The sequence below is a fragment of the Branchiostoma belcheri genome, unplaced genomic scaffold, assembly GCF_001625305.1.
Source record: "Branchiostoma belcheri isolate BF01 breed outbred unplaced genomic scaffold, Haploidv18h27 scaffold28, whole genome shotgun sequence".
Classification (NCBI taxonomy): Eukaryota; Metazoa; Chordata; class Leptocardii; order Amphioxiformes; family Branchiostomatidae; genus Branchiostoma; species Branchiostoma belcheri.
In genome coordinates, this window is record NW_017803887.1 from 562,267 (window position 1) to 588,959 (window position 26,693).

The 26,693-nt window shown below is 45.0% G+C and overlaps 1 protein-coding gene across 1 annotated transcript in view; it reads left to right on the plus strand.

The window, feature by feature from the left end:
* LOC109472519 (msx2-interacting protein-like) overlaps window positions 1–26,119 on the plus strand; it is a 51,805-nt gene extending 25,686 nt beyond the window's left edge. Inside the window, exons 7-20 of the mRNA XM_019772301.1 lie at window positions 21–172; window positions 3,143–3,271; window positions 6,311–6,538; window positions 8,024–8,169; window positions 8,652–15,784; window positions 16,151–16,998; window positions 17,335–17,493; window positions 18,080–18,178; window positions 18,576–18,734; window positions 19,391–19,537; window positions 20,170–20,772; window positions 21,311–21,514; window positions 22,043–22,201; window positions 23,755–26,119. Coding sequence (XP_019627860.1) covers window positions 21–172; window positions 3,143–3,271; window positions 6,311–6,538; window positions 8,024–8,169; window positions 8,652–15,784; window positions 16,151–16,998; window positions 17,335–17,493; window positions 18,080–18,178; window positions 18,576–18,734; window positions 19,391–19,537; window positions 20,170–20,772; window positions 21,311–21,514; window positions 22,043–22,201; window positions 23,755–23,883 — 10,295 coding nt within the window. The 3' untranslated portion in view covers window positions 23,884–26,119. The remainder of the gene's footprint in view (window positions 1–20; window positions 173–3,142; window positions 3,272–6,310; window positions 6,539–8,023; window positions 8,170–8,651; window positions 15,785–16,150; window positions 16,999–17,334; window positions 17,494–18,079; window positions 18,179–18,575; window positions 18,735–19,390; window positions 19,538–20,169; window positions 20,773–21,310; window positions 21,515–22,042; window positions 22,202–23,754) is intronic.
* The last annotated feature ends 574 nt before the right edge of the window (window positions 26,120–26,693 follow it).

Here is a 26,693-nt window from a genome sequence, read left to right on the forward strand (position 1 = left end):
CCCCCCAACAACTCCTACAGAAGAAGAGCGAGAAGGGGACTTGAGACCAAAAGAGGAGCTTTTCGATGAGTACCATCCGAAAGCGACGCGCACGCTGTTCATCGGAAACCTGGAGAAATCCACCTCCTACTCAGACATCCGCAGTGCTTTTGAGAAGTTTGGGGACATTGTGGTACGTACACTAGATTAACCTCGCAGATAAAAATAAATTATGTTTCAGTGATAAAAGGTGTAAGGTGGTAAGTAATACATTGTAGAGACTGTAATAAACTATAATATAAAGCACGTCCATAAAATTCAGCTTTTTTAGAGAATACCTTCTGCTAATAACATAATACAGCCAGCTAGTTGTTTTTTAGTTTATAATAATAAAGTCTGGAACCAAACTGACAAAGTGCATGAAAACCTTGGCCAAAATCCTAACAGATATGTAAATGGTATGCTGACGTATTGCACCCTTGCCTTTGTTGTTTGTTTATTGATGTGCATTTGCTTCACGTTTTTGCTATTATGTGTTGTTCCTGTGATTTCACTTTGTGTTTTCGCTGCACTTTTTCTTTTCTTTCTGCTGTTTGTTACCATAATCCATTCCCTTGGATTATAAGGTTCTCTTCACACAACCAAAAAATGTACATTCAGCTACGGCAATAAAATTTCTTGGTTAATGGATTCGCCCGCTTCATTTTTTTCTGATATCAAAAAAAAAAAAATTCAGAATCAACTGCAAAATGCTCATATTTTGCCCTGAACAGTTGAAAACAGTCCTTTTCTTCCTAGTTGTTACAGTTATTCCATCTTTCAATGAAATGGTATCATTAAAAGTTCAAAATTCATTGTTTAGATTTTGAACTAGCCTGGTGTGTTGACTTCATGGCTCCTATCGTACCATTTTAGGCCATAATAGGATGCCTAGACCTGTTTTTATTTTTTATTTCTTTTCGCCCGCCCGCTCCATTATTTTTCTAAAAAAAATCTGTAAACCAACAAATTAAATTGATGATTTGGTAACCTAGGCTACCAAAGCATCAGCATTTTTAGCGTGCGTTGATTTGAAAGAACCTCATTTTCCATTGCCCTTTAATCCTAATGAAGCAATTCGTTTCCCCGCTTTCCTAATTACAATCATTGTGCTGTGAAGCATTTTGTTGCAGTTGCATGATACGTGTATATACTGTGTACAGTTTGTAGCAGTCATTATACCATTGCATTGAGGCAGCATAATTTGATCAGGTCATAGCATGGTAGTTAGACACAAACCTGTCATTGCGGATGTTCCTGTGATAGATTGGTTCAGGACCTAGGCTGAGGAAAAAAAATGTTGTGTTTCCTGTTTCAGTCCTGGAAAATTAGGGTCGGTAGGTAGGAATTATCTTTTGTGTTTCTTTCATTTTTTTCTTAGACCTTGGCAACCTCTTTCTATATCTAGCTAGCTATAGTGATCCAACTTATATGATACAGTTTAACAATGTAAAACTTGCATGAGGACACCTATTTTGTCAATATCAATGTAGGAAAACTGACAAAAAATTGTACGACATTTCCTCACTCAGGTGTCAGATCATGGAGCTAGAAAAGGTTGATCAGCTCAAAAAATTTATGTCCCTTGCAGGGGTCCATCCCCAAAAATAGTCTAGGGTCGGCAGGTTTTTCTAGGGTCGGTCAGGAAATAGGAAACACAACATTTTTTCCCTAGGCCTAACCTGTCATTGCAGATGTTCCTATGATAGATTGGATAGGGGCATATATAATTCCCTGTGGACGCAATCAGGATTGATATTTCTGGGGAGAAATTTTGATGAGTCGTATCATCATTTGTTAAGTCCCAAGGGAGGGTCTGGATGATTTGGAAGTTGAAAGGTGGCCAGATAAAACCTATTAGTCGATTCTCGGATCATTTAGAAAAAGGAACAGAGCAGTTTTGCCTTGTTAAGTTGCAACATGGGCTATACCTATTCAGAGCTCAAAATACCACATGAATATGCAAGTGCTTGTAAATTGGTGCCGTGCAGGTACTTCTAATGTCTACCTGCACAGATACATGTATGATCCATACTTCCTGAAATTCTGAGAGTCACAGGTGAAATTTGTCTGGTGCAGGTAATTTTCATTGCTACCTGCCCTGGTATCATTTGACTTTTTGGTTGTTGGACCTAAAATATCACACTAAATTGAAAGATCCACATGAAAAAAACTCTTTTCTCAAGCAAGAGAATAAATTGTCTCAGATGTTTTGACACATGTGTAGGTGCAGATGCCAAAGCTATATTGGTAGCCCAGCCAGACACTCAAAAGATGGGACAAAGAATAACTAGACATATAGGCTCTGACTACATGTCCACCTTGAAATCTAAGAGAAACATATGCTCACAAAGCCACATTATTCGGTACATTGCTAAGAACTACAGGATTGAATTGTTTGGGCCCATGAGATAAAACAATCTGACAAGCACAGAAGGCAGTTTGACCTTTGAAGGTCGGCAGACTATAGCGTAACTACGATGAGGAAATATTGATCTAGTAATGTTGCTCATGATGCACTTTTTTAACGATTGTTTTAGATTATATTGGTTTTTTTTTCTTGTTTCTTAAAGTTTAGTTTAGTTTAGTTTTTGTGTGTGTTTGCTGTTTTGGAGATATTTATTGGTTTTGATATTCATACTGCAAGTATCATGTATATTATTAAACATGCATCCTTTGTAGAATCACTTGGTAGCATCCTTGACAGATTTTGAAAATATTGTGAATATTGAATTTCAACAAAATTTTAGCTCAGGTCTCAGAAAGCTTAGGATTTTCAAGCAAACTTTGACATGGTTAAAATTTTAACAGAAGTATGTAAAGAAGGAAGGTTTCCCATTGGCTAATTCAGCTGATTCGAAGATTTTGATTGGAGGATTGTGAAGATTTGAAAGTGATCTATCTCTTCATGCGGTCAGCATTGTTTAATACGATGCTTCATGTTTCTTTTTTCCTTCCACAGTTTTCTCATCTCCGCTCTTTTTATATTTCATTTCATGTGCTTCCTGCATCTCTGATCCTGCCTCCTCAACAACACGCGATCGCCTTGACCACATTTCGCTTCGATCGATCGCGCTCGACCATTCAGACCCACTCAACCCTGCTCCACTCTGGTTCCCAACAGGATATCGACATCAAGAAGCAGCCCAGCGGAAACTCCACCTACGCCTTCCTCCAGTACATGGACATCACCAGTGTCGTCAAGGCCATGCGCAAAATGGACGGGGAATTTCTCGGGAAAAGTAGGCTCAAGGTAGACATGATGTTTTTAAAAATAAAATGTCTCAATGCACATTTGTGATGCGCAAAATGGACGGAGAATTTCTCGGGAAAAGTAGACTCAAGGTAGAAAATCTGATGATGATTTTGAAGGTACAATGTACAAAAATGTGCCTGAAACTGTTGATGACAAAAATGGTTGGTCACAGACATTCAAATTTCAAGTATTAAAATTAGTTATTTTACCAGAGAATACCTCAGATCCACTGATCTGATTTCAGGTATCCCTGGGCACACATTAAAAATTACATTCATAAAAAATTACACAGGTTGAACACAACAATATACAAATAATGTTACAAACATTTACATGTACAAAACAGTCACAGTATAGGCACAATTCAACAAGTCACAATTTGTTTTCATTCATTAAATTCCCTGTGCAAAATGGACAGGGAATTTCTCAGGAAAAGTACTTTATAACTAAAGGTATGGATGACATGGTACAAATGTATATCATAAACTCTGGGTTTTCTTTTTCTTTAAATTTGATTCTAAGGAAGAAGACAGAAGCATGTACATGTATTAATCTAGCTTGTTAGATGAGATCCACGGTTTCCTCTGATCCCTGCCCTTTTCATTAGCTGTGCATTATTTATGAGCTCTCCGATGCAGCATCCATCAGTTATTAATGTCAGTCTTTAGGGTCGTGCTTTGTGGCATATAATTAAAGGTCTCCCCCAGCGTACTAATTCTTGTTAAGACACGTCCGTATGAAAAATAGATTATTCGTGGCACAGACCATACTGTTTATGTCTGTTTTGCACGTTGCCTTATTCAGGGCTCGAAATTCATTTTTAGGAATAGGTGCACTGGTGCATCTAACCTAAAAAATTAGGTTCACAAAAAAATTTTTTGGTTGCACCATATAAAACAAAACAGAATTAGAGATCTTACTGTTTCTCTTCTGAGCTTGAATCCAAAATGGGAGCTACAAGAAAGATTTTAATTATTTTTCTGACACTCAGATGCCAAGAATATCCTGTATACTATTATACATTTGATATGTAAAAAAATACCTACAAGAATATTCGGGTGCAAAAAAATTGGGTGCACAGCTCCAATTTTGGGTGCACTAAGGTGCACATGCACCCAGTATTTCGAACCCTGCCTAATTGTTATGCGTGTCACGCACAGCTCAGAGAGCCAGGCTTACATGTCGGCTTTCTATTCCCAGTAATAAGCTCTCAGGTACCAGGAACCCGAGCTATTAAAACACATAGGATTAAAGGGGAGAGCCGTTGTTTGAGGGACCGTACGTAAACATACCAAAAAATTGAAAGGGAAAGGGTACAGCATTTTCATAGATTTAATCATCGTTACTTTCATGTAGAGAAATCTATATGAGCCAGCTGTTGACGAACCATAATTTGCTGGATCTCAACAAAATCAGGGGCCAGATGTGAAGAAGTATAGTTCAGAGCTTCAAATGTAGGCCATGTAGCTTGTCCATATATAATAGATAAGGATATTAACTTTAACAACGTAAAGATTATTGTATGAATAATGAAATCCAGGGCCAGATGTGAAGAAATATAGTTCAGAACTAGCCTATGTAGCTTGTCCATAGTGAACATGTACCGGTAGATAAAGACGTTAAATTTAACAATATAAAGATTATTGTATGAATCACTACAACGTAAACATCAATATTTCAACTTATAAACCTCTACCTCTTCTTGATTAAGTCCAGAGGAGAATTAGAGAGAAAAAAAAGAAAAGACAGAGAAAAGAAACAGTTCCTTTTTGGAGAGGACTGGTAGCTCTGAAACCACCCCTGAGCCGTAGCCTACTGCCGTGAATATTGGCTTGGCCTGCTGTCAGAAGATTTACTGATGCTGTGTATATCTGGCAGAAAAGAAATCTGGCTTCAATCTTGCATTGAATTTGTTTTCAAGGTGCATTGTATCAAATTCTTCTTGCTGTAGATTGCCCGTGGTAACAGTGTTTGTTATTAGTTCATTAGTACGTGTATTGTTAGATGTAATCATGGAGATCGAGTCATCAAATTTTAGCAGGTAGTGCCAGATTTGTTATTCTTCTCTTCGTAAGCTCTGTAGGTTTGAAGGTCAGTTTGTGAAGGGAGGAATGATAGAGGTTTTTTTTCAGTGGTCTGTTTTTGAAGCATTGATGTAGTGATTGGATACAGTGTTAACCATCAGTTGGTGGTAAGATATGACTCGCATAATGATGTCCTATTGATCTGATTGGTCGTATTGTATGTTCCAGCTGCTGCGTAGTTCGGATACGCTTACGACGCATCTGTATTGATCAGCGTATTGACTTAACCTTCCCGCGAAGGCTCATTTCCATAGGCCACACTGCTGCTGTGTATGTAGGGGAGACTCTGTAATATTGACCTAGAATTCTGCACAGTCTGTTTCTTGGAAAGTGCGTGACTGAATGCGTCGTGACTGTGGTACATGTAGTTGTTTTTTTTTATGTTGATAATAATATTGTATTGAAGCTGGGCCAACTGATTGGCGTCGTAACCATATTCTTGCTCTGATTCTGAAGCAGATTTTAGTGGATTGTGGAAGGATTTGAGGACACAGTACAGTGGGGTGTGTCGTAACTCGTTTTATTCTTTTATAGCTTCACAGATTTTCATGCAATGTAACAGAAATGGGTTTTATATGATGTAACAAGGTATCTTTAGTAATAGTTTCTTCAGACTGGTAAGTGGTAAAATATTGGAGTTATATAGGCTGCAATTGAATGTTGGCAGGTAGAAATTACACGGTTAGATGTGGTTTGGGAAGAGTGTGCCCTGTAACGTGGTGTGGCTGTGTGGTGTGGTTGTGTCAGCCAGAGATGTTGCTATTCTGATGTGGTTGTTATTGCTGTACTGAAATTGTTTTTTGTTTTGCGTTGTTCCAGCTTGGTTTCGGGAAGAGCATGCCCTGTAAAAATAGTGTAATGTGGTGTGGCTGTGTGGTGTGGTTGTGAAAGTTATACTGCTGCAGTAGTTTTGTCATAGAGGTACTGATGTGGTTGTTGTGTTTTTTTGCAGCTTGGTTTTGGGAAGAGCATGCCCTGTAATGTGGTGTGGCTGTGTGGCATGTTGGACAGCATGACAGAGCAGCAGCTGGGAAGACACTACTCTCGACACGGGACCATCAACAACATCGTGGTGGATCGCCAGCGGTCGGCCTGCCTCCTGTTCTTCGAGGAGACCGAAGCCGCGCAGTCAGCGGTGGGAGAGGCCAAAGCAAGGCCGTTTATGGGGAGGAGGCTGAAGGTTTGTGTTGGTTTTTATTTCATTTTGTTACATCATCTTTATCATTAATCCAGGTATGTAAGGCCTAGGAAAAAAATGTTTGGTGTTCCTGTTTCAGTCCTGAAAAAATTGGGGTCGGTAGGTAGGTAGGGATTATCTTTTTTTTCTTAGACTGGCAATGTCTGGTGAGCCAACTCACACAGTACGATTTGTCAAAGTAAATCTTGTATGAGGACACTATGTCTTGTACTTTCAATGTTCGAAAACGGATTGGACCACGTTTCATCACTCAGGTCATGGTCAGATCATTGAGCTAGAAAAGGTCGATCAGCTTGAAAAATTTATGTCCTTTGAAGGTGTCCACCCAAAGAAAAAGCCAGGGTCCGTAGTTTTTCTAGGGTCGGTTGGGAAACTGGAAACACAACCTTTTTTTCCCAGGCTTACTGAACCCCTCCCTCAACTGACTCCAGTCTTCTTAGTCTCTCAGTTCTTGGCCATGGCCATGTAGGGCTCAGGTGTTGTACTACGTTGCAGATTAACTTTACACTTGTTATGGCTGCCTTGTAACGAAGAAACATAGACAATAATACTTGACAGCACAATCATATTCTGTATCATATTTCTCAACATACTAGTAACATGAAAGAAGTAGGACTTTAAGTTAGCAATAGGTACGTCGATTAACGTTAGACATCCAGGTAATTAGGTACTCAAGAAAATTTACTCAAGCAACTGAAAAGATTTTGGAAACTCTATACGATTGTTTGAAAATTGGTGAAATCTATCCAGTTGCTTGAGTACTTGTTTCTTGTGTTGGCAATGGGTATGGTAGAAGAAGGAGAACTCGAGGAGATTGTGTGAGATGTACACTTGTTATGGCTCAACACTTGTTATGGCTGCCTTATAATGAAGAAACATAATACAATACTTGAGAGTTGACAGCACAACTGACTTCTGAATGTTGTACATTTTCTTTCAAGGAATGAAAGAATTAGGAGTAAAGTTAGCAATTTGGGTATTGTAGAAAGAAAGTTATTGGGAAAAGGGGGCCTGAAGGGAAGACAGTTTGCATTAGTTTATGTGTGTTATGAGTAGGAGGAGCATCAGTGAAGGTTAGACATCCAGGTAATAAGATACGGCAAAAAATAGTTACTCAAGCAACTGGATATGATCTTGGAAACGGCCAGACGTTTCAGGTAGCATCCACTACCTTTCATCAGTGACACTAGAGAACTTGTGCAAAAAGGCAGGTTTATAAGCAAGAACTATGGATTGATATGCAAATACTAGGAGGAGCTATTTTCGGTATTTCTGTTCCATGAATGTCTTTTAGGATAGTGTTCTTTCAACTCAGTATTTGACTAATTGTGTGAGATAAGTGACTGGAATATTGACTTTGAAAAATCTGGTTTCCAAGCCCTAAAAACTGCACTAGATGCCTTTAAGAGAAGGAGGAGCCTATGTGAGATGTACCAGTATTGATGTCCTGTTATCTCTTCTCTGCAGGTGGACTTTGCCAACCGTGACAGCCAGCGGGCGTTCTTCAGCTCCATGGAACAGTCGGGGCAGACCGTCGATCGGGAGCCCCGCAGATTTCTGTACGAGGGGGAGCCGCCGCCGCCGTACGAGAGATTTCGGGAAGCGGGCACAGGGTAAGCAGGATGATATTTTTCCTCTCAGTAATGATACAAGTCCTAGCTAATGGGTTTTACTGTTTGAAATATAGTTCAGTGTCAAAGTTGTCTTACAGGACTTGTCAGAATTGTTTTTTGCAATAATTTTTAAATTGTTTATTGATTTCAAAGGTTACGAATATGAATTTCTGTTTTTTTTTTTCATGTTTATCGTCATTGGTCAGACAAAATGGACATTTTTATCAAAGTTATGGTGTTGTGTGTAAGACTCTGAGAAAATTTGTAGTAATACTAACTAACAGTCATAAAACTTATCAATTATGTATTCCACCTACACTAATACTTCTAATATAAGGTTGGTCACTGGTCTATTATTTGCTATTACCTATACCTTACCCTTACCTAGTCCCATCCTCATGCCTGAGGGTTGGGGACTATGGTGGCGTTGTTATTTGCTCTTATTTGCTCTAATTTCTGTTTTATTCTTGTTTCTCCTCAAGCAACAGAAGAGGGTCCTTCCCAGTCGATGCTCGGACAAACAACCGAGGCGGCTACGCGTTCTACGACAACGGTCGGGGACAAGGGGACTACACCATCATGCCCCGGAGACCGCTATACTCTGGCCGCGGTCGCGAACAAGGCTACGAGGAATACTACGACTACCGGGCGGCGTATCCACCCGACCGGCGGCGGAGGTACCCCGACGACTACGAAGGGCCGGAGCTGTACTACGCGGACTCGTACGAACAGGAGCTACGCGAGTACACCGGGTATCGCCAGAGAGAGAGAAGAGCGGGTAGCGAAGACGGTTACAGCCAGAGAGAGTCGTACAGCCCGCAGTCTCGCCCGAGAAGTAGGAGCCACAGTCGCAGCCCGGGGCGGTTGTCGTCCCGTGAAAGAAGAAGTCACAGTATCGAAAGTCGCAGCGTGGATTCGCGTCGCCCCGCCCGTAGCCCGAGCACTGACAAGCAGAGCACGCAGAGTAGAAGTCCTGTAGGGTCGTCCGAGGACAGGAAACCCAGGAAAAAGGAGAAAAAGGACCCCATTCTCAGTCCTGACACCAGCCCAGCCCGGTCTAAGAGCCCAGTTCCTGTCAAACCATCTAAACAGGAAACGAAGAAGCTGAAGAGCAAGATCATGAACCTCAGTAAGGCGAAAAGCCCCGACGCTGCTCCTGCACCCAGCAGAAAGGCAAAGCTTCCCGTCGAAGAAATTCTGGAGAAACCGGAAAGATATCGGGTTGAAAACGAGGAAGCGGAGCAGATGGTTTATAAGAAAAGCAAGAAACACCTTCAGATGGAGGCGCTGGCAAAGGCGAAAGAGAAAGAGCGAGAGAAAGAACGGATAAAAGAGCTAGAAGCAGCTAAACTTGCAAAACAAGCAGAAGCAGCTAAACTCGCAAAACAACCAAAGGAAAGTAAAGAAGTGGAGAAACAGTCCACGTCAGAACATGTACATATAGCAGAAGAGAAGCTGGACAGAGTACAGCTTAGAAGAAGTTCTGTTTCAGCTGACTCTGAGGGTCAGGTGAAGACAAAGAAACACTTAGAGACGTCTTCATCCGATGGCAAGTCTCACGAGGAAGAAGAGGAGCTACGGAAGAAGCTTGAAGCTCGTAAGAGAAGATTTGCAACGGATCTCATAAAGGAAGATCAGGACAAAAAAGTTGTTAAACACGAAATGCCAAAGGACCAGAAAGAAAAAGGTGGAAATGAAAAAGTTAGAAGGCAATCAGCTGAAAAACCGTTAGAAAAACGTGTGGTACTCTCCGCTGAGCTCCAAGATCTTAAAGAAAGGGTCAGACACGAAGAAAAGGCTCACGATAAGACAACCAGGGAACATAAAGAATACGAACTCACGAAGAAGCTTGAAAAGCTGGAAAGAAGAGAGCCAAAATCTGACGCCCAAATGCATCCGAAGGATGAAATGGCAGAGTTGTCTGACGTCGAAGAGCTTCAGAGAGAGAAACTTCGCATCCAGAAGCTTCTGAGGCAGCTGGAGTCAGGAGGGATAGAGAGTCCTCAGGACGGGCTTCCATCTGATGGGGCCAGAGTTGCACACGAACAACTGCAAGAGCTCGCCAAACAGGAACGGCAACTCAAACTGCAGGCAGGAGTAGAGCTATCCCTTCACCTCAAGATGAAGTCCAACTCTCAAGAGAAAGGTGCTCCCAAGTCCCCGGTTAGATCGCCGCCCCCGGTAAGAGCTAAGTCACCGGGCGTCTCCGCAGCCGGTGGTTCAAAATCACCTGTAAGCTCGGCCGTCGTCGACCCTTTCATTGCCAAGCAGCAGAAGGATTACAGAAGTCGCAGGAAATCCATGGAGGAGAAACTGGGAGTCATCGTACATGCCAAGGGGAAGGAGGAGGGAGGGGAACTTCAGGGCGTCGAGTCATCAAACACAGGGAAAGAAGATGTGTCAAGTGTGGAACAAAACATCGACACGAGTCAGGGTCTGAGGAAACAGATGGAAGCAAGTAGGCGGGCACGTCAGCAGCAAAACCAGAACTCCCTTCAACAAGTGGAGGCAGAGGCGAAGGCAAAGGCGGAAGCAAAGGTACTAAAAGAGAAGCGGCGACCCCTGTCTCTTTCGTGGGAAGAAGACGAGAGTCTCAGTCTCGCCTTCGAAGTCGGGAAGTCCCCAGAAGACATTTCAGTTGTGCCAAAGATTTCTTCTTTCTTCACCAAGAAGAGGAAGAAGTTCACAGAGGGTGAGGTCGAGCCATCCTCGAGCAGTGCCAAAAAACGCAGCTATCGCCACGCAAGGCTGGACAGTGATGATGAGGCTATGATACCAGGAGTGACCACCTCCAAACCTGGCATTTCTGCCTCTACAACCGGAGGGGTCAGTTCCTCCAAACCTACGGTTAGTTCGTCCAAACCTGAGACAACGGTAGTCCTCGCGCAGCCCTCCTTCCCAGAACCCGCGCAAGTCAGCAGCAGCCAGAGCCCGGGTCTTCCACTGCCCCACTTAGTGGAACCCTCCACTTCCTCTTCCCAGAGGGAGACAGCGTCAGCTTCAAGTAGTGCAATGTCGACAACGTCTAAGGAAGAAACGTCAAGCGTGAGCACCTCAAGCGATGTCCAACACAGCCTTGTTCCGTATGAGTTAGAACCGGAAGCCGGCAGCTCCAAAATGGACGGAGGCAGCCAACCGGTGTCGCCGGATCCCCGCCCGGCGTCGCCAGAGGGGAGGACAAGGCGGCCCAGCTTAGTCCCGTACGAGGAAGAGTCTCCAGCCATCAGCACAGTGTCCACATCACAGTCGGAAACAAGCGAGAGCCCAAGCTCGTTACGTGAGGAGACCAGACAGTTTCCGACCAGCGCGATGGAAGTACCAGTGGTCGACAGCACCCCAGCTGTGGAAGTTGAAGGCATGATCACTATGGCTTCGTCCGGTGGAAGCAGCGAGGTTCCTTCCATCAATGTCCCACCAACAACGACATCCAACCAGCTCTCAGCTGAGGACCAAGCCATGACAGAAAACCAGGCCGCTGTAGAGGGCATCACCATGCCTAACTCTACATCCTCCCAGGAGAGTAGTCTCCTATTCAGCCACCCTGCCGTGGTACTGAAGCAGGAAGATCGGGAGGCAGAAATGTCTGAGGCGAAGACTGCTGCAGACGACCTGTTACAGGCTATGGGGATGTCGCCTCCGTCCATGAGCTCTCTCGAACCCGAGCCGTCCACATCAATAGCTTACAAGCAGACAGTGGTGGAGGAAACACGACCGGAAACCCCGGAGACGCCAGACGCGCAGCCTCCTGTGTTAGAGAGGAAGCCGTCTTCAGAAGACATGCAGAACGACCCGTTAGCGGAACCTTCTGAGCTGTCGCCAAAACCCATGCAGTCCCGTGACGAGCGCTTCTCTCACTGGCCCACTCAAGTCTGTCACAGTGCGGAGAGAAAACCGCCTTTCATTTCATCGATACAAGAATCTTCGAACGCAGAGTCTTCAACAATTAAAATCGAGTCTCAAGTCGACCAAACTCCTGAAGGAACTGTACAGAGCAACAAGGCAGAACTTCCAGATGAAGGGCAAGGTGAAAGTAGTGTCGTAAAAGTTAAACAGGAGGCTCAAGCTTCAATTCCTGTGCTGTCAAAACGTGAAGCTCCTACTTCCACCTATCCTAGCACCTCGGTTACAGATACCAAACCCCCGGCCGCCCTGTCCTCCCAAAAACAGACAGAAAGCAAACTACATCAAGCCAGTGTGGAGCTGCCCAAGCCGCAGCCAAAACCAAAGGTTCTCATCGGTCGAATCAAGAAGAAACCAAAGGTGGAACCCTCGCCTTCAAATGAAGAGCAGAAGGAGAAAGAGAAGGAAGAGGATCGGCTGAAACTCTTGCAGCAGAGATTTCGTAGCAGCATCTTCGAGCAGGATGCCCAGCGGCTAGAGCAGTTAAACAAGAAGTACGACGATCCGTCGCCGGATATCAAAGTCAGCTTCCCAGCACCAGAGTTCAGATTTCGCACCAAAGCAGAGGCTAAGGAGATGCCGGCTGAGCTAATGACAGGTGGGAGACCGCGGATGTACCCTCCTTATTCTGCAGTCTCGCCCGTGTCTTCGGGCGTTTCCACCTCTACAGAATCGCCAGCTGGTAAAATCACCCTGTTCCCACGGAGGTCGTCCAAATCATCACCGGTCAAGAAAGAGCTACCCCAGGCGTCGTCTTCCTCGAGTCACGGCAAGCGTTCGTATAGTCGGGAGTCAAATGACGAAATGTCAGTTAAACCCATGGACACTTTGAAAACGGTGGAGCCTAAGAGTACTGATGGGTCGCCGAAGCCACAAGAAGTCAAACCGCCCATCCACGATAGCAAGCCTGTGCTCCAGGAAAGCAAGCTTCAAGTTTCGGAGGCCAAGACCCCGGAAGTAAAAGTGGAGCATCCTCCCAAGAGAGAGAGACACCGTTCTCCTAGCCCATCCAGTGGTGCTGAGAGTTCTGAGGCTGTCACGATCAAACCAAACATCAAAGGGCAAAAACAACCCGGACGGAAGTCAGGATCAAGGAAGGTTGTAGAGGAACCTGGACCCTCAGAGTCCTTGTTTTCTATAGCTTCAAAGACAGAAGAGAAAGTTGAGAAGCTCATTCTCAAGAGAGAAAGGGTAAAGCGGGTTGAGGAAGATGTGAAACCAGAACCTGAAGTCCGAACCAGCAAGAGAAGGGCAGAGAAGGAGAGGAAGCTTTCCGAGACCAAAGCAGAGTCGCCCAAACAGGAGACGGAAAAAGAAGGCCCCATCATCATGAAGTTGATTCCAGGAAAGGCTGAGAAAAAGCACAAGCAGAAAGGCAGAAGAAAAACACAGTCACCCCAACCAGCTGTAAAAGAGGAGACCTTTGTGGATGAACCAACTCCGGATGTTGAAGTGAGGTTCCCAAAGATAGAGAAACTTCGAATCAGGAAAGGGCAAAGGGTAGAGGTAATCGAGGAAGACCCAGAAGACATACCAGACAGAGTAGTAAAGGTGGAAACTCCAGAGAAGCCTGAAAGATCTGGCAAGTCCAAGAGGGGTCGAAATAGAGGGGAATCTAAGTCTGAAGCAAAGTTAACACAAATGGCAGAAGCCGAGGAAGACTTCAAGCCGTTAGCTATCAAAACAGAAGAACCAGAAATATCAAGTTATGAATCTCCCACTAAAAGGACGAGACTCGATAGATACAAGCAAAATGATAACTCAGAAGTTGAAACAAAATCAAAAACTACCGAGCTAGAGATGAGGATGAAACACACAACAGAGCAAGATACTCTCATTACCAAGCAGGAAGATGTTGAAACTGCTAAAGGAAGACCTAGTGTTGAACTCAAAGGGTGGAAGAGCAAAGCAGAGAAAAGGGATGTAGTAAAGGAAGAGCCAAAGTTTGAACCTGAAGCCAAACCTCCCATTGTTGAGCAGAAGTCTCCCGTAGCAGCTACTGCCATCCCCACACCAGAAGTTAGAACAAGCACCCGGGAGAGGAGGCCCAGACTTGCCTCACAGAAGGGCCTGGAGAGAAGAGGGGACATTTTCGACTTCGAGCCAGACGAACCCGAGTCTCCCATTCCAGAAAGGCCGAAGTCGACAAGAGGAAGGAAGCCCAAGTCACTGGGCGAGGAGCAGAGCCCTGCCAGAGGGTCCAAGTCGCCAGCAAAGTCTCCGTCCTTCCAGATGCCGTCGCCCCGCCCCTCCACGGATGAGACTCCTCCCGCCGAGGAGAGAGAGCGGCCGAGAAGGGGGCGGCGGGCACGGCGTTCGTCCCGGGCAGCTCAGTCTGACACCTCTGCTAGCGAGTCGGAGCTGATGGACACCAGCAAGACGCCGGAGAGGGCGCTGGGGGGGAGGGAAGCGTCCCCACGAGTTGAACCCGAGCCGGTAACCAGGGGTCGGGGGCGTCCGCCCAACTCTGTGGCGCAAGATCCGAGCCGAGAGGACCCCCAGTCCTCCCGAGCCGAGGAGCAGGCACCTTCGTCCCCAGACACCTTAGCAGAGGTGATTGAAGGGGTTGTCAGAGGAGATAATGTCGCCAACGACCCGGTGACGTCGACAGCAGAAGAGGCCATCATGTCCCAGTCTAACCTGAGCGAGAAGGCCCAAGCGGTCGCAGATTCTTCGTCAGCGATGGCCTCCAGTGTTTCCAGCATGTCTGCCAGTCCCAAGGCTCAGCCGGTAATGCTGTCCAACCGAACGCCTCGACTTGAGCCGTTCATGGAGCCTCAACCATCCGTTTCGATGAAGACCGACGTTGTGGTGAGCTCCCAGACCGAACAGAATAGAATACCGGTGATGGCAACACCCGAACTGCGTCCGGAGGTAACCGGCATGACCGTAGGACCAATGGCAGCGGGTAAACCGGGCGAAGCAGAGACCAAGGTTCAAACTTCTCCAGGGCTGATGGCACCTGTGCCAGTCCCCACGACAGTAGAGACCCCCCCGGCTCCCCCCGTCATGCCAACCATCCCTAAAGTGGACCCGATGCTGCTGCCGTTGCCCTCCCCAGGTACGGGGAGAGGAAGAGGGCGTGGGAGGGGGCGCGGACGCGGGCGCGGCCGGCGACCGAAGAACGCAGAACCACTGATGCACTCCTGGAAACTCGAGGACACCATCTCCCCACAGGTGGCCGACCTGGCTGCCGTGTCCCGTATGCCAGCCCCCATGCAGACCCCTGTACCGGAAGCCGTCTCCACCGGCCCGGAATCTCTCGTGTCCAGCACCACCAAACTCAACTTCGCCTCCAGCCGAAACAACGGACCCGGGATGGCTAGTCCGGCTGTTTCCTCCACCTCCGTCACTCTTCCCGAGAACAAGTCCCCCTCTCGACCAGAAGTGGTGGACGCACCGACAGCTGTACAGTCCATGAAAAACTCCTCCAGGCCTCCCAGACCAAGCTTTGGCTCCTTGGAGTCCGCAGAGTCGGATAAACCAGTAGGAATAAAGCCGCCGGATACCAAGTTCGACACTAGCCCAACCACAACGCAGCCAACTCAAGCACAGGCGCCAACCCTCAAACATGTCCTTCTAAAAGGCAGGACTCCTGAAGTTGCTACCATGACGTATCCTGGGGTAGTTGTGACATCTGCGATCAGTCAGCAGCAGCAAGTAGTGGAGGGGATGCCTCAACAGCCTCGCAGAGTGTCAGGAGAAGGCAGAATAGGTTTGTTTGTTTGTTTATTTATTTCAGAAACCTCCAATTAGTGACAATTCACCACTACTCTTGTCAATACATTGTAAAATCCAAACATAATAACAATTATTTTATACATTATCGTCTAATTACTTTGAAAAAAAACCGCTGTCTTACTACAATACAATACAACCACTAGTCTTCCTGGAGTCCTTTTACATACATTTAAAATACAAACATCATAACAACTACATTTGTATTTACATTCTCTATATACCTAATAACAATACTAATAATACTTTTAATAAGCGAAATTAAAATAACTTCTGCACATTTAGCATCAATTACTAGTAATAACATCAATTAATAACAATATTACGTTATACATTATAATAGGTGACGCAGTGCAGGGTACACCCATGTCACAGCCTCACCACCAGCACCTCCATGCAACATCATCGGGTTTACAGTATGCCATGCCTCCAACAACTCTCCCTATCGAGAGTTCGGACATCCAGATGATCCGGCAAACTCGGCCGCAGAGTGCGCCGTACCTTCCTCCCAACTTCCAGCATTCGGGAGCCGCCAACCACCTTCACACGTCCTCGAAGCAGAGACATCCGACGGAGCCAGACCAGAGGAAAACTCCGCCTCACGCGGCACCAGATCCAAGAGCGAGCCAGTCGCAACACGTCGTAGCCACATCGGGGCAGCCGGGCAAGATGGAGGGCACCAGGGTCGTGTACACGCAGGCACAGCAGATGATGATGTCCCATCCCCAGCTCTCCAAGTCCAGCCAGGCGTACCCAACTGTTACAACCTCCCACATCCTAGACAGTCGCACGGGGCAGCCTATAGCTGTGAGCCAAGCCGTGCTCGAGGGAAGAATCAGCCAGAGCGAAGCGCAGCCTCCGAAGATGGACACCCGCGGCTTGCCGATGGAGTATCACTCTCGGCAGCACAGCCCTGGACACGTCCCGCCCAGGAAGACGTCCCCCGCCATGCAGGGTATGGAGTACAGGATGGTTCACCCCAGCGGACAGGTGCTGTACAACGTTCCCTACGAGCACATCCGCCAGATGCACCCGGGCGTTCGCATGCAGATGATTCCCACCAGCATCCACATGGTCCCGGGGGTCGGAGATCAAAGGGCACAGCAGGAGGTGGTGACCTCGCACTCCGGTGTGAGACCCGCGCTCCCCGGCATGCTCCATCCACACTACCAGCAACAGGAGGTGAAGGAGGTGAGTGAGAATGTATTCACAGTTGTATCACAATTTGTTTATTTTAGGCCACACCAATTTGAGTTGTTGGTTCTCAGATTTCTTCAGAAAAAATATGAAGCGTCAGGGTGAAAGAAAAAAAAATGTATAGAAACAGGACTAGGCATCCTATGATAGCCCCAAATGCTACAATAGGAGCCATGAAGTCATTATACCAGGCAGCTTTATTATTAAAACAATGAATTTTGAACTTCTGCTCAAAGCACTGCTCTGTTAGATGGAACAACTGTAACCACTAGGAAGACAAGGGTATTTTTTGTTTGTACAATAAAGGTCTTCCTTCCTTTATTCCTTCAGGTTCCCACGAGTAGGGAAGCTCTGTCCACAGCTCACCAGGCTGGGCGGCAGCCCTCACCACGCATGCAGGGTTTGTCAGCCACCCCGGCCACCCCTCCCTCCTCCCACCCCTACACACAGATGAGGGCAGAGGTCACCACAACACGACCTGACCTGCAGGTATGGGAGATTATTCTGTCAGGATTTTACGCCAAAAAGCAGTTACTCAAGCAACTGGATATGATTTTGGAAACGGTCAGGCTTTTCAGCTAGTATCCACTAGCTTTCGTCAGTGACTGTGCTTATAAACCTGCATTTCTCCTCTGGTCTATCGTATTACCTGGATGTCTAACCTCGACGTGTCAGGATTTTATTTTATAATGTATTTACGTTGGTGAAGGTGAGACATCCATGTAATCAGATACGACAAAAAACAGTTACTCAAGCAACTGGATATGATTTTGGAAACAGACATTTCAGGTAGCATTCACTAACTTTTGTCAGTGCTACAAACAGAAGGTTTGTGCTTATAAACCTGCAATTCTCCTGCATTCTCGTAGTGTCACTGACGAAAGGTAGTGGATGCTACCTGAAATGCCTGACCGTTTCCAAAATCATATCCAGGTGCTTGAGTAACTGTTTTTTTGGGGTATTATGATGTGTATACTTTGTGATCAATGACAATGATTTCAGGTAACATTGATGTACAAAATGTATTCGTGTGCCTGCTATGTCATTGGAAATAAAAAATGTGAATCTGAATCAGGTGCAGAGGGGAGCGGAGTACGACCCACGCATGCAGCAGTACATGATGAGAGGACCGATGGGCACCCAGGACATCCGCATGATCCACCCCACCACACAGGTCAGTCTAAGTGCAGTCTGCATGATGTACCGTAGTACTTTCCAAGAAAAGAAAAGCAACCTGCAATTTTGCCGACTGAAAAAAATGAGGCATGTTGGATTTTTGTGGACATGGCCACAGTTTCGCCTAGACAAAACATATTGTGCTTCTAAACCCAGATAGCATGATTTATAGTAGCAAAATTATGTTGTTATACTACTTTTACGTCTTTGCTTCATTAAAATTTCTACTAAGCTGATTTTTTAAAATTTGTTTTAAATAGATCTCTCTCTCTCCCTCTCTCTATCCGGTTTATCATCTGTTTATCATCTGTTGTTGCAGAAAGTATTTCTGAATTGCAGCAGAAAAAATTTTGCAATATTGCAGAACACTGAAAAAAGTGTTTCTACCCCCGCAGGTGGTTGTCGGACCGGACGGCAGAATTGTTGCACACCAGGAGGTCCACCTCGCGCCGGGCATGCACACGGAGCGTTTCATCCCGTCTTCATCGTCCCAGGCGCCCGAGAGGCCGCCGACTGCCGACCGGAGGATCTCACAGGAGAGCCAGAAGCAGCCGGTGAGTTACTGGGATAAAAGTAGAGAGTTGGCTAAACGTCCAAGCAAATTTCTTCAGAGCAAAGGGAGCCTAGACCCAATAATTGTAACAAGCTCCTCACAATTCAAGAAATCTGCCTAGCCAGACTGTTATAGGGCCTAAGAAAGGCCAGTTCCTCAGCTCTAGTGCCAACATGCAGTTAAGTCCTGCTTTACGCTGGCCAACTCTGAGCCTAGCATGCTATGGGTCTGACACACGGGCTAAAAACTGATTTGAGATTAGCTAAAACTGTTCCACTAGCCGGCGAACTTGATGTCTTGTGGTTATTGCTAGGAGGTTTAAAAGAGGTTTAAACCTCCTTGATTTTAGTGACTGTAATGAAAACTGTCAAATTTTGAATGTTGCTGCAATTATACATTAAATTTTATGTGTATCATTGATAAGATCACTTGTCATATCAGAGCCAGTATACACTGCTTTAAATGTGCCATAATGTTATGATATGCTACATTATTATTTTACCCTTTCAGTATTAAGATGACTCTTAGATGACATTTATCTGGACCTAAGATAATCATGACATAGATACATGTAATTACAAAGAACCTACTGCTGTACAACTAACACTTCTACTTCTGTTGTTGTATTTGTCCTTCTACTTATGAATGGAACCGAAGCAGCCGGAGCCTGCAGTTCCCCACTCCACCTCCGCCCATAGCACGCCCATCCAGTACATGGAGAGGATGCAACAGATGGAGCAGCAACAGCGCGGCGGACACCCGCAGGAGGCACGCATACCATTCCACGAGGGCAGGGCCATACAGGTCAGTGTGTTTTTTTTTTTATTTCAAAAAATAACAAAAAAAAAAAACCCCACAAAGTTCCACAGATCCTTAAACATCAACAAACAAAGTAATATGGGTACAATGACAATCAGAATAATACTTAGCAAAAACTAAAAATAAATATCATATCATATCAACCAAAGAAAATGGGTATGTTGACAAATGTAAGGAGCTTTTATCATACTTAAACAAAACAAACAAAAATGATTTTGCAAACAAAAATTTAATAATGCAGTAGATAAATTTGTAGATAAGTGTTACAAATACCCATCTGCAGTCTGCATTTTGCAGAGATATTTTCAACATTGCTGAAGAAAAAAATTATGCAATCTGCAATGTTGCAGAATGATAGAAAAAATAGCAAGCTAGCGGTTCAATGGTGTACGCATAATATGGTTTAAGAGCTTTTGTGTTTTCTGCGCTGAATGGCAGCCGCACAGACCCTTGCGACAGTTCCACAAAAGTGTGTGGAGAAAATGTGCTATATGTATCACTTGCATTATGTGATTGTAAACCCTGCATCAATTCAGCCCTATAATTGTATAAAAGGCTGTGATTGCATGGGTAATGTTTAACCATTAAACCATTTATTATTATTTTGACCACTGCAGGTGGACACGACGAGCCACGTGGACGCCCGGCTGCAGTACCAGAGATACGCCGAGCAACAGAGGCTAGTACAGCAGGACGCGCGGGCCCGGATAGCCCAGGAGTCAGAACAGCGAGCTCTCCCCGGCGTGCCATACTCCATGCCAGACTCCCGAGTGGTTCCACACCTGGCACGATCCCAGGGCATGGAGCCCACCCCGCGACCGTTCTCCCCACACCACACCATGATGACCATGAGAGAGGCAGCCCAGCATCGAGTCCCGGAAACCCGGACCCCGGAGACGTTACACCCTGGCGCGGCACCCTCGCCTGCCGTCATACAGATGCCGTCCCCTCAGACAAAATCCCCGGCCTCTTCCTTACCGTCACCAGGCTACCACGTAGGGTCGTCACAGAGTCAGCCCTTCCATCCGCCAACCCCGGCGTCAACACACCACCCGGCTACGTCGTCCTACCAGCAGCAAGTCGGACGTAAGGAGCCGCCAAAGGACCCGGCGCCGTCCCCGGTCACATCCACGCAGGCGCCGCAGTTGTCCAGCAGGCCCCCCTCCCAACCCCCGCAGGCTGCGTCCAGACCGGCAGAGAAACACATGAATCTGGTGCAGGTAAGGAGACGGACTTGTTAGTGATATGAATGTATGTGCATGTGTGTGTGCACGTGCACACTCGCGTGAACATGTATGTGTGCGAACAAGCGTTTGTGTCTGCGTGCATGTGTGCCTTTGTGTGTGTGTGTGTGTGTGTGTGTGTGTTTGTGCTTTTCTGTGTGTGTGCATGTGTGTGTTTGTACAGTTGAGTATTGGCTTATTGGTGGGGGTATTCCCTGACCACAGACACACACACACACATACATTTTGGGGTCATGTGGTGTAATGCAGAGTATTCAACTCAGAAACAAGAGGTCGTAAAAGTGGCCACAGTGGCTACATGTAGGTTGTCATTCTTAGGTGGTAACAAGCATACTGTAATTTTGACTGTAGTTCCAACAACCTCTGATGTGGAGATGTTCTTTTTTTCCAACCACAGAGGTATCCTATGTTCTGGTAAGGTATGATTGCACTGAACGACGTACAGACACACACACACACTGTAGTTTGACTTTAGTTCCAACCTCTGATGCTGAGATCTTTTTTCCACCCACAGAGGTATCCTGTGTTCTGGGAAGGTATGATTGCGCTGAAGAACGATGCGTCCTCCGTCCAGATGCACTTTGTGGCAGGGAACGCCCAGCTGGCCCGACACTCGTTACCCGCGGTGACCGCCGACAGCGGGCAGAGGCCGCTCAGGATCGCCCAGAGGATGAGGATGGAGCCCACGCAACTGGACGGAGTGGACAGAAGAATGATGGTAGGTCTTCTAACGGGTGTGGGTACCTGTTCGGCTTGATCAGGTCCAAGTCCAGATCCAAGTCTAGAGGATCGGGTCCAGGTCTGAAACTGAACCAGATGGGGATTTAAAATCTTTATTGCAATGTACATACAACATGAAAGGTTGATTGGGTAAAGCCTAGGACGGCCCTTTATTTCACGGTATACTAAGAGGAGGGCGCAAAGCAAGTACAACAGAATGTTAAAAGTGGTACTCTATCATAATTTTGTGAGGCTGGTCAAATTGTATACTGATAGTTATTTTCAATGCACAAACATATTTGGCTAAGCTACATGTAGGTTCAAAAGGTCAGACAAGTGTAGGAAATCGGGTGAACTTTGAGCTTGAACGTTCACTGAGCATAGGATGACAGCATGACGGGAAGATTTACAGGCAGAATGATAGGTTGAAAGCTCAGTCAAAGGAAAGATGATGGCAAAAAAATATACTTCATCTGCCAAACATGTTCTCTGCAAAATTCTGAAATGTTTTGTTTGATGTGTGCAGAGTGATGAGGACTACTGCCTGTTGCTGGCCCTGCCGTGTGGAAGGGACGAGTCAGATGTCATTAACCAAACCAGTACTCTCCGCTCCGGCTTCATCACTTACCTTCAGCAGAAACAAGCTGCAGGGATCATCAATGTTCCTGCTCCTGGGTCCAGCCAGGTAGGGAGAACTCTTAGCAGTTTAAAATCCTAACCCTAACCCTGTACAAGACTTTAACAGTAGTCTCCACCAGACTCCTTTGCAGGCTGAATGAATAGTAGAAATTGGCCTAAAAAGGGGTTTTAATTGGCCAGAGAAGTTGGCCGGCCAGAGAGGGTCCAATTTGCCTGGTGGAGACTACAAGAACAGCATGAAACACTTTTTTTATATCCAGCTACATTGTAGTCGTGGACAGTGTGTTTCGTAGGTCTTTATTTGTTTGTGTGAAGTTTTTTGACGGAGCCAGTGTAGAGAAGTATGAGCAAGTGTCTTCAAATAGATCCTGTGTTATGGTGTTCTTTATTTTTATCCTCAGTATTGTTTGAAGTATACCGTAGAGACTATGATTTTCAATTTGAAGTTCCTGTATCTTGAGGTGGCTCTGGTAGTTGTTTCTTATGTCTAGACGCCCGACACTTGTGTGTAAATAATGCTGTGTTTCATTTCCCTTGTACCCGTAGCACTCTGGATACTACAACTCTGCTGATTATTATGTAAGGGGCTTTTTTCGTTTTGACATTGACGTGTCGTGTACGTCCTCAGAATCGGACCCCCTGCGTCCGTTTGTCTGACTCTGAGGCCCATCCATGCTGCCGCTGCATTTTTGCATTTCTTCTTACTTGAACTTGCCAGTCACCAGGATCAAAATATTCCCCAAGGTTCACTCCAGTGTAGACGAATGTCAGAGAAGACTTCCAAAAAGAATTGCAAATGTTTAACAAAACAAAAACGGGACCATAGCTGTATCTGTATTGGTATAGCCGGCATAACTGCGTAACACACCAGCTCAGTGTTACTCAGTAAATCCAAAAGATTGAGTACTATACAATGATGTACATGTACTATTATTTAGGAAGAATTTTCCTGCTAAAAACAGTGCACTGCAAATAAAACTGAAAGATATTTTCATTCTCTAAACATTTTTGAAATTTTATCATCTAAAATCCTGGAATGATACAATGTAGTTTTTGTTGAGGAGGGCCTTTACTTTTACTAGTTTAGGTTGCAGTTGGACAGTGCATTCTAAGGGAAACCCAATCCAAACAATATGTCTGCTACCATATTCAAAAGTGTCTCTTCTTTATTTTGTAACTTGCTCGCAAAAAAAAAGCAATTCCACCATGATTTCATCCACCCATCTCAACCCCATGCTGCTTTATGTTGCCTGGTTTCCTTTGATTTCGTCAGTGACATGGTCCAACAGTCATGCGGAAAAGCTTATTTTCTCGACCTGCCAATGTTATGGTAGTTTATCAACTACTTACCTCGGGGCTAGTGGTGAAAAGTTAGTATTACAGCTCTGAGGAAAGTAGCTACTGAAATGTTGATAGGGAAGAAAAAAAAATAACATGGTAGGGCTCAAAATACTTTCTTCTGCATACCTCTACTGGTGCAAGTGACATTGAAAATTACTTGCACCATGTGCAGGTAGTATTTCGAGCCCTGTTTGGTTGTATAGAACAAAAAAAAAACAATTCTTCTTTGAGGTAACAAACTCTTTTCTCTCTTCGCAGCCTGCTTACGTCCTACACATCTTTCCGCCGTCGGAATTCTCCAAGAAACACCTGGGAAGACTTGCGCCCGATCTGCTGGAGAGTGTCAACGACATCGCTCACCTCATGATCGTCATAGCAACTGTATAGTGACCCCTACGACCCCGTCCGCTGCGTAGAAGCAAGACCAGCATCGACCTATAACGAAGAATGAAGCTGTCAATTGGACCAACGCTCACAAATAACTAGTTCTAACCAGATGTTCGTGAGAACACCTACATTGCTGAGCTGAAGATTAAGAAGAAAACTATTGAGAATCTTGTACAGAATGTGCAGTGAGGCCAAAAATCATGGAACCTATCTATTATAATTTTGGGAAGTCAGATTTAAATGTACAGTCAGTGACAGTTCTCTTGCCGTATTAGAAAGTCTGCCTTAACAAGTGACGTTTCAGTTTGAAAATTAACTTCCAGTTCCTGATTGGCTAGCCATGGACCAATCAGAGGTGGCTTTTCAGTGTCAGTGACCACCAATATACAGTTATGTGTGAAAGGCCATCTCTGATTGGTTTACTGCTTGCCAATGGGAAGCTTGTTCAATGGAACTTGAAGCATCAATGTTGTAGTTAATAGGAGTTTGTGTGCAAAAGTTAGAACTGACCCAAGAAAAATTCTGCACTGTTAGTGAGTTACAACTGATATACTGTACTATTCTTCATAGCAATTGTCATGTGAACTAAACTACACTGCCAAACTGTATGAAGTCAGATGTGATATGACAAGTTTGGTGGGGTAGTAACGTCTACAATGTGTATCAAGATTGCCAAGGCAGCTAAATCGCAGGTTTGAGTTGTGTGTATGTATTGATGAATTGTCCTCTATTGCACTTAACGATTGAACAGCAAACTTCCTTTTCTCCTGACATCACTATAGGACAGTTAGAGTACTTGGATAAACTGTTGTTTTTTGTACACTCTGCTCACGAAAGGAGGAAGACTGATTTAGGACTTATTTTCACCTGATTTTCTGTTGCTTTTTGTTCTGTAAGAAGAGTATACAAGCTGATTTGGGGGTGGACGGAGCTGGTGTAGTAACTTTGTTCTGTAACAGACCAAGATTTGAAGACCAAATTATGAAGAAGATGTGATAAATACTAAGTGGTGAGATATACCGGTATTGTGCAGTTTTGCCGATGTTGCAATATAGTAGGCCCTGCTGCATTTTCTGTAGCCATGTCGTGAAGTGCATACCAACTGCTCTGCTTCAATGTGTCCCTCCCAGTTGTGAACTGAATAGGAACACCCCTATTGTCACAGTAGTGCGGTCCAAAAACAGAAGAGACTGAGAGAAATCTGGGTGATCTCACTGAAAGATAGGGGTGAACAGAAATGGTCACACAGTGTCAGTGTAGATCTCATCTACAGTCAAATTTGGACCATTTTTGGAGGGGGCAGGTTGGTTTCAGAACTGGGAGGAACAGAATTACTTCTAAGTAATGGCAATAGAGTTAGCCTGCAATGTGCTTGTATTCAGTGTACATTGTGAAGTCCAGTAGTTGACGGCACTTGTAGCACCCTATTGCTGGCATAGAGTTAGCGTAGGCAGCCCCAAAGTAGAAAAAAAGAAAGAAAGGTTTATAAAACCTGATAATCGCTGGAGAAATTAAGAAGAAATGACAGAAAATCCAGAATTTGTATGTATATGTACTACGCAGAAGTTTTGTGATCAGAGTATCAAGATCTAAACCTGTTCTTGGAATATATTTTATCTTTTGTATGATCATATAAGACAGTGTGGTGGAAGCAGAGAGTACAGATTTTACCGTGCAAATTGTTCAGTGTTATATTTTTGAAGAAATGCTATGTATGTATAAAGTGAAGTAAGTTCTTGGCAGAGGGGTCCGTTAACCGTAGTTGTAAGAGTAGTGATTATGTTAGATTTTTTGGCAGCACCTCAGGGGAGGTGGCTGTTAACTTCTCATAACTGCTGGAGACAAATCGTAGATAGCGGCGATGGTGTGGCTCATGCTGACATGGCACTTACATTTGTTGCTGACTAACTTTTTTTGTTCTTTCACGGATGGTGCAATGATTGTGATCGAGAAAAATGAGTTTAAAACTGCCGTTGCATAGTTGATAATCAATCATGTTCAGTGTTGCGTGAGTTACACAGGTAATTAATTAAGTGACACAGACTGCCATAGAGAAATGATATGATAGATGTCGGACAATCCTGCCAAGAACTCTGTATTCCATTCTATCTGGGTGTACATAATTCTTTCTCTGAGCGGTGAGGCTCAGTCAGTCGTGTCTCCGCTTGTGCCAGCAGCGGAAAAAACCTTTTGGTATAAATCATCACGAAATAAAGACCTGGTGCAAGTGATTAAATCATAACTCGTGTCTGTGTCGTGACATATGTATGCCTTTTAATGTATTACCTTCGCATATTGTTTTTGCACTTGTTCATTCTTCTTCTCCAAACAGATAAGGGCAATGACCTGAACCAGACATCTGTCACCATGGTAACTATTGTTGGGTTACATAATGTTGCAATTCATAGCTGGAGGGATTCAGACTCCTGTCACCGTATACATGTATATCTACGCAATATATTGGCAATTTATATTACTTTATCTTAATCAGATCGGCAACATAACGTTGACACCCACCTCTGCAGTTCATATCTATTTCGCTATGTGTTAGTGGCGTCCTTAATCCGCAGCGAGGTGTTGGAGAATAGCCCTGAAATGAATAACAGACACGATTATATAAAACTCTCATACTGTCTTTTGTTGTCAAATGGATAGACGTTAGATAAAGGGTTGTACAGGCGACTTGGCATACTTTAGGCGCTAATGTTTTCTACAAGTGTCGCCCAACTTGGTCTGACTGGGTCCCGCTAAGGAATTCCGGAATAACAGGAGCGGTGACTGGGTCCCGCGGTTATGGGAATAAAAATGGA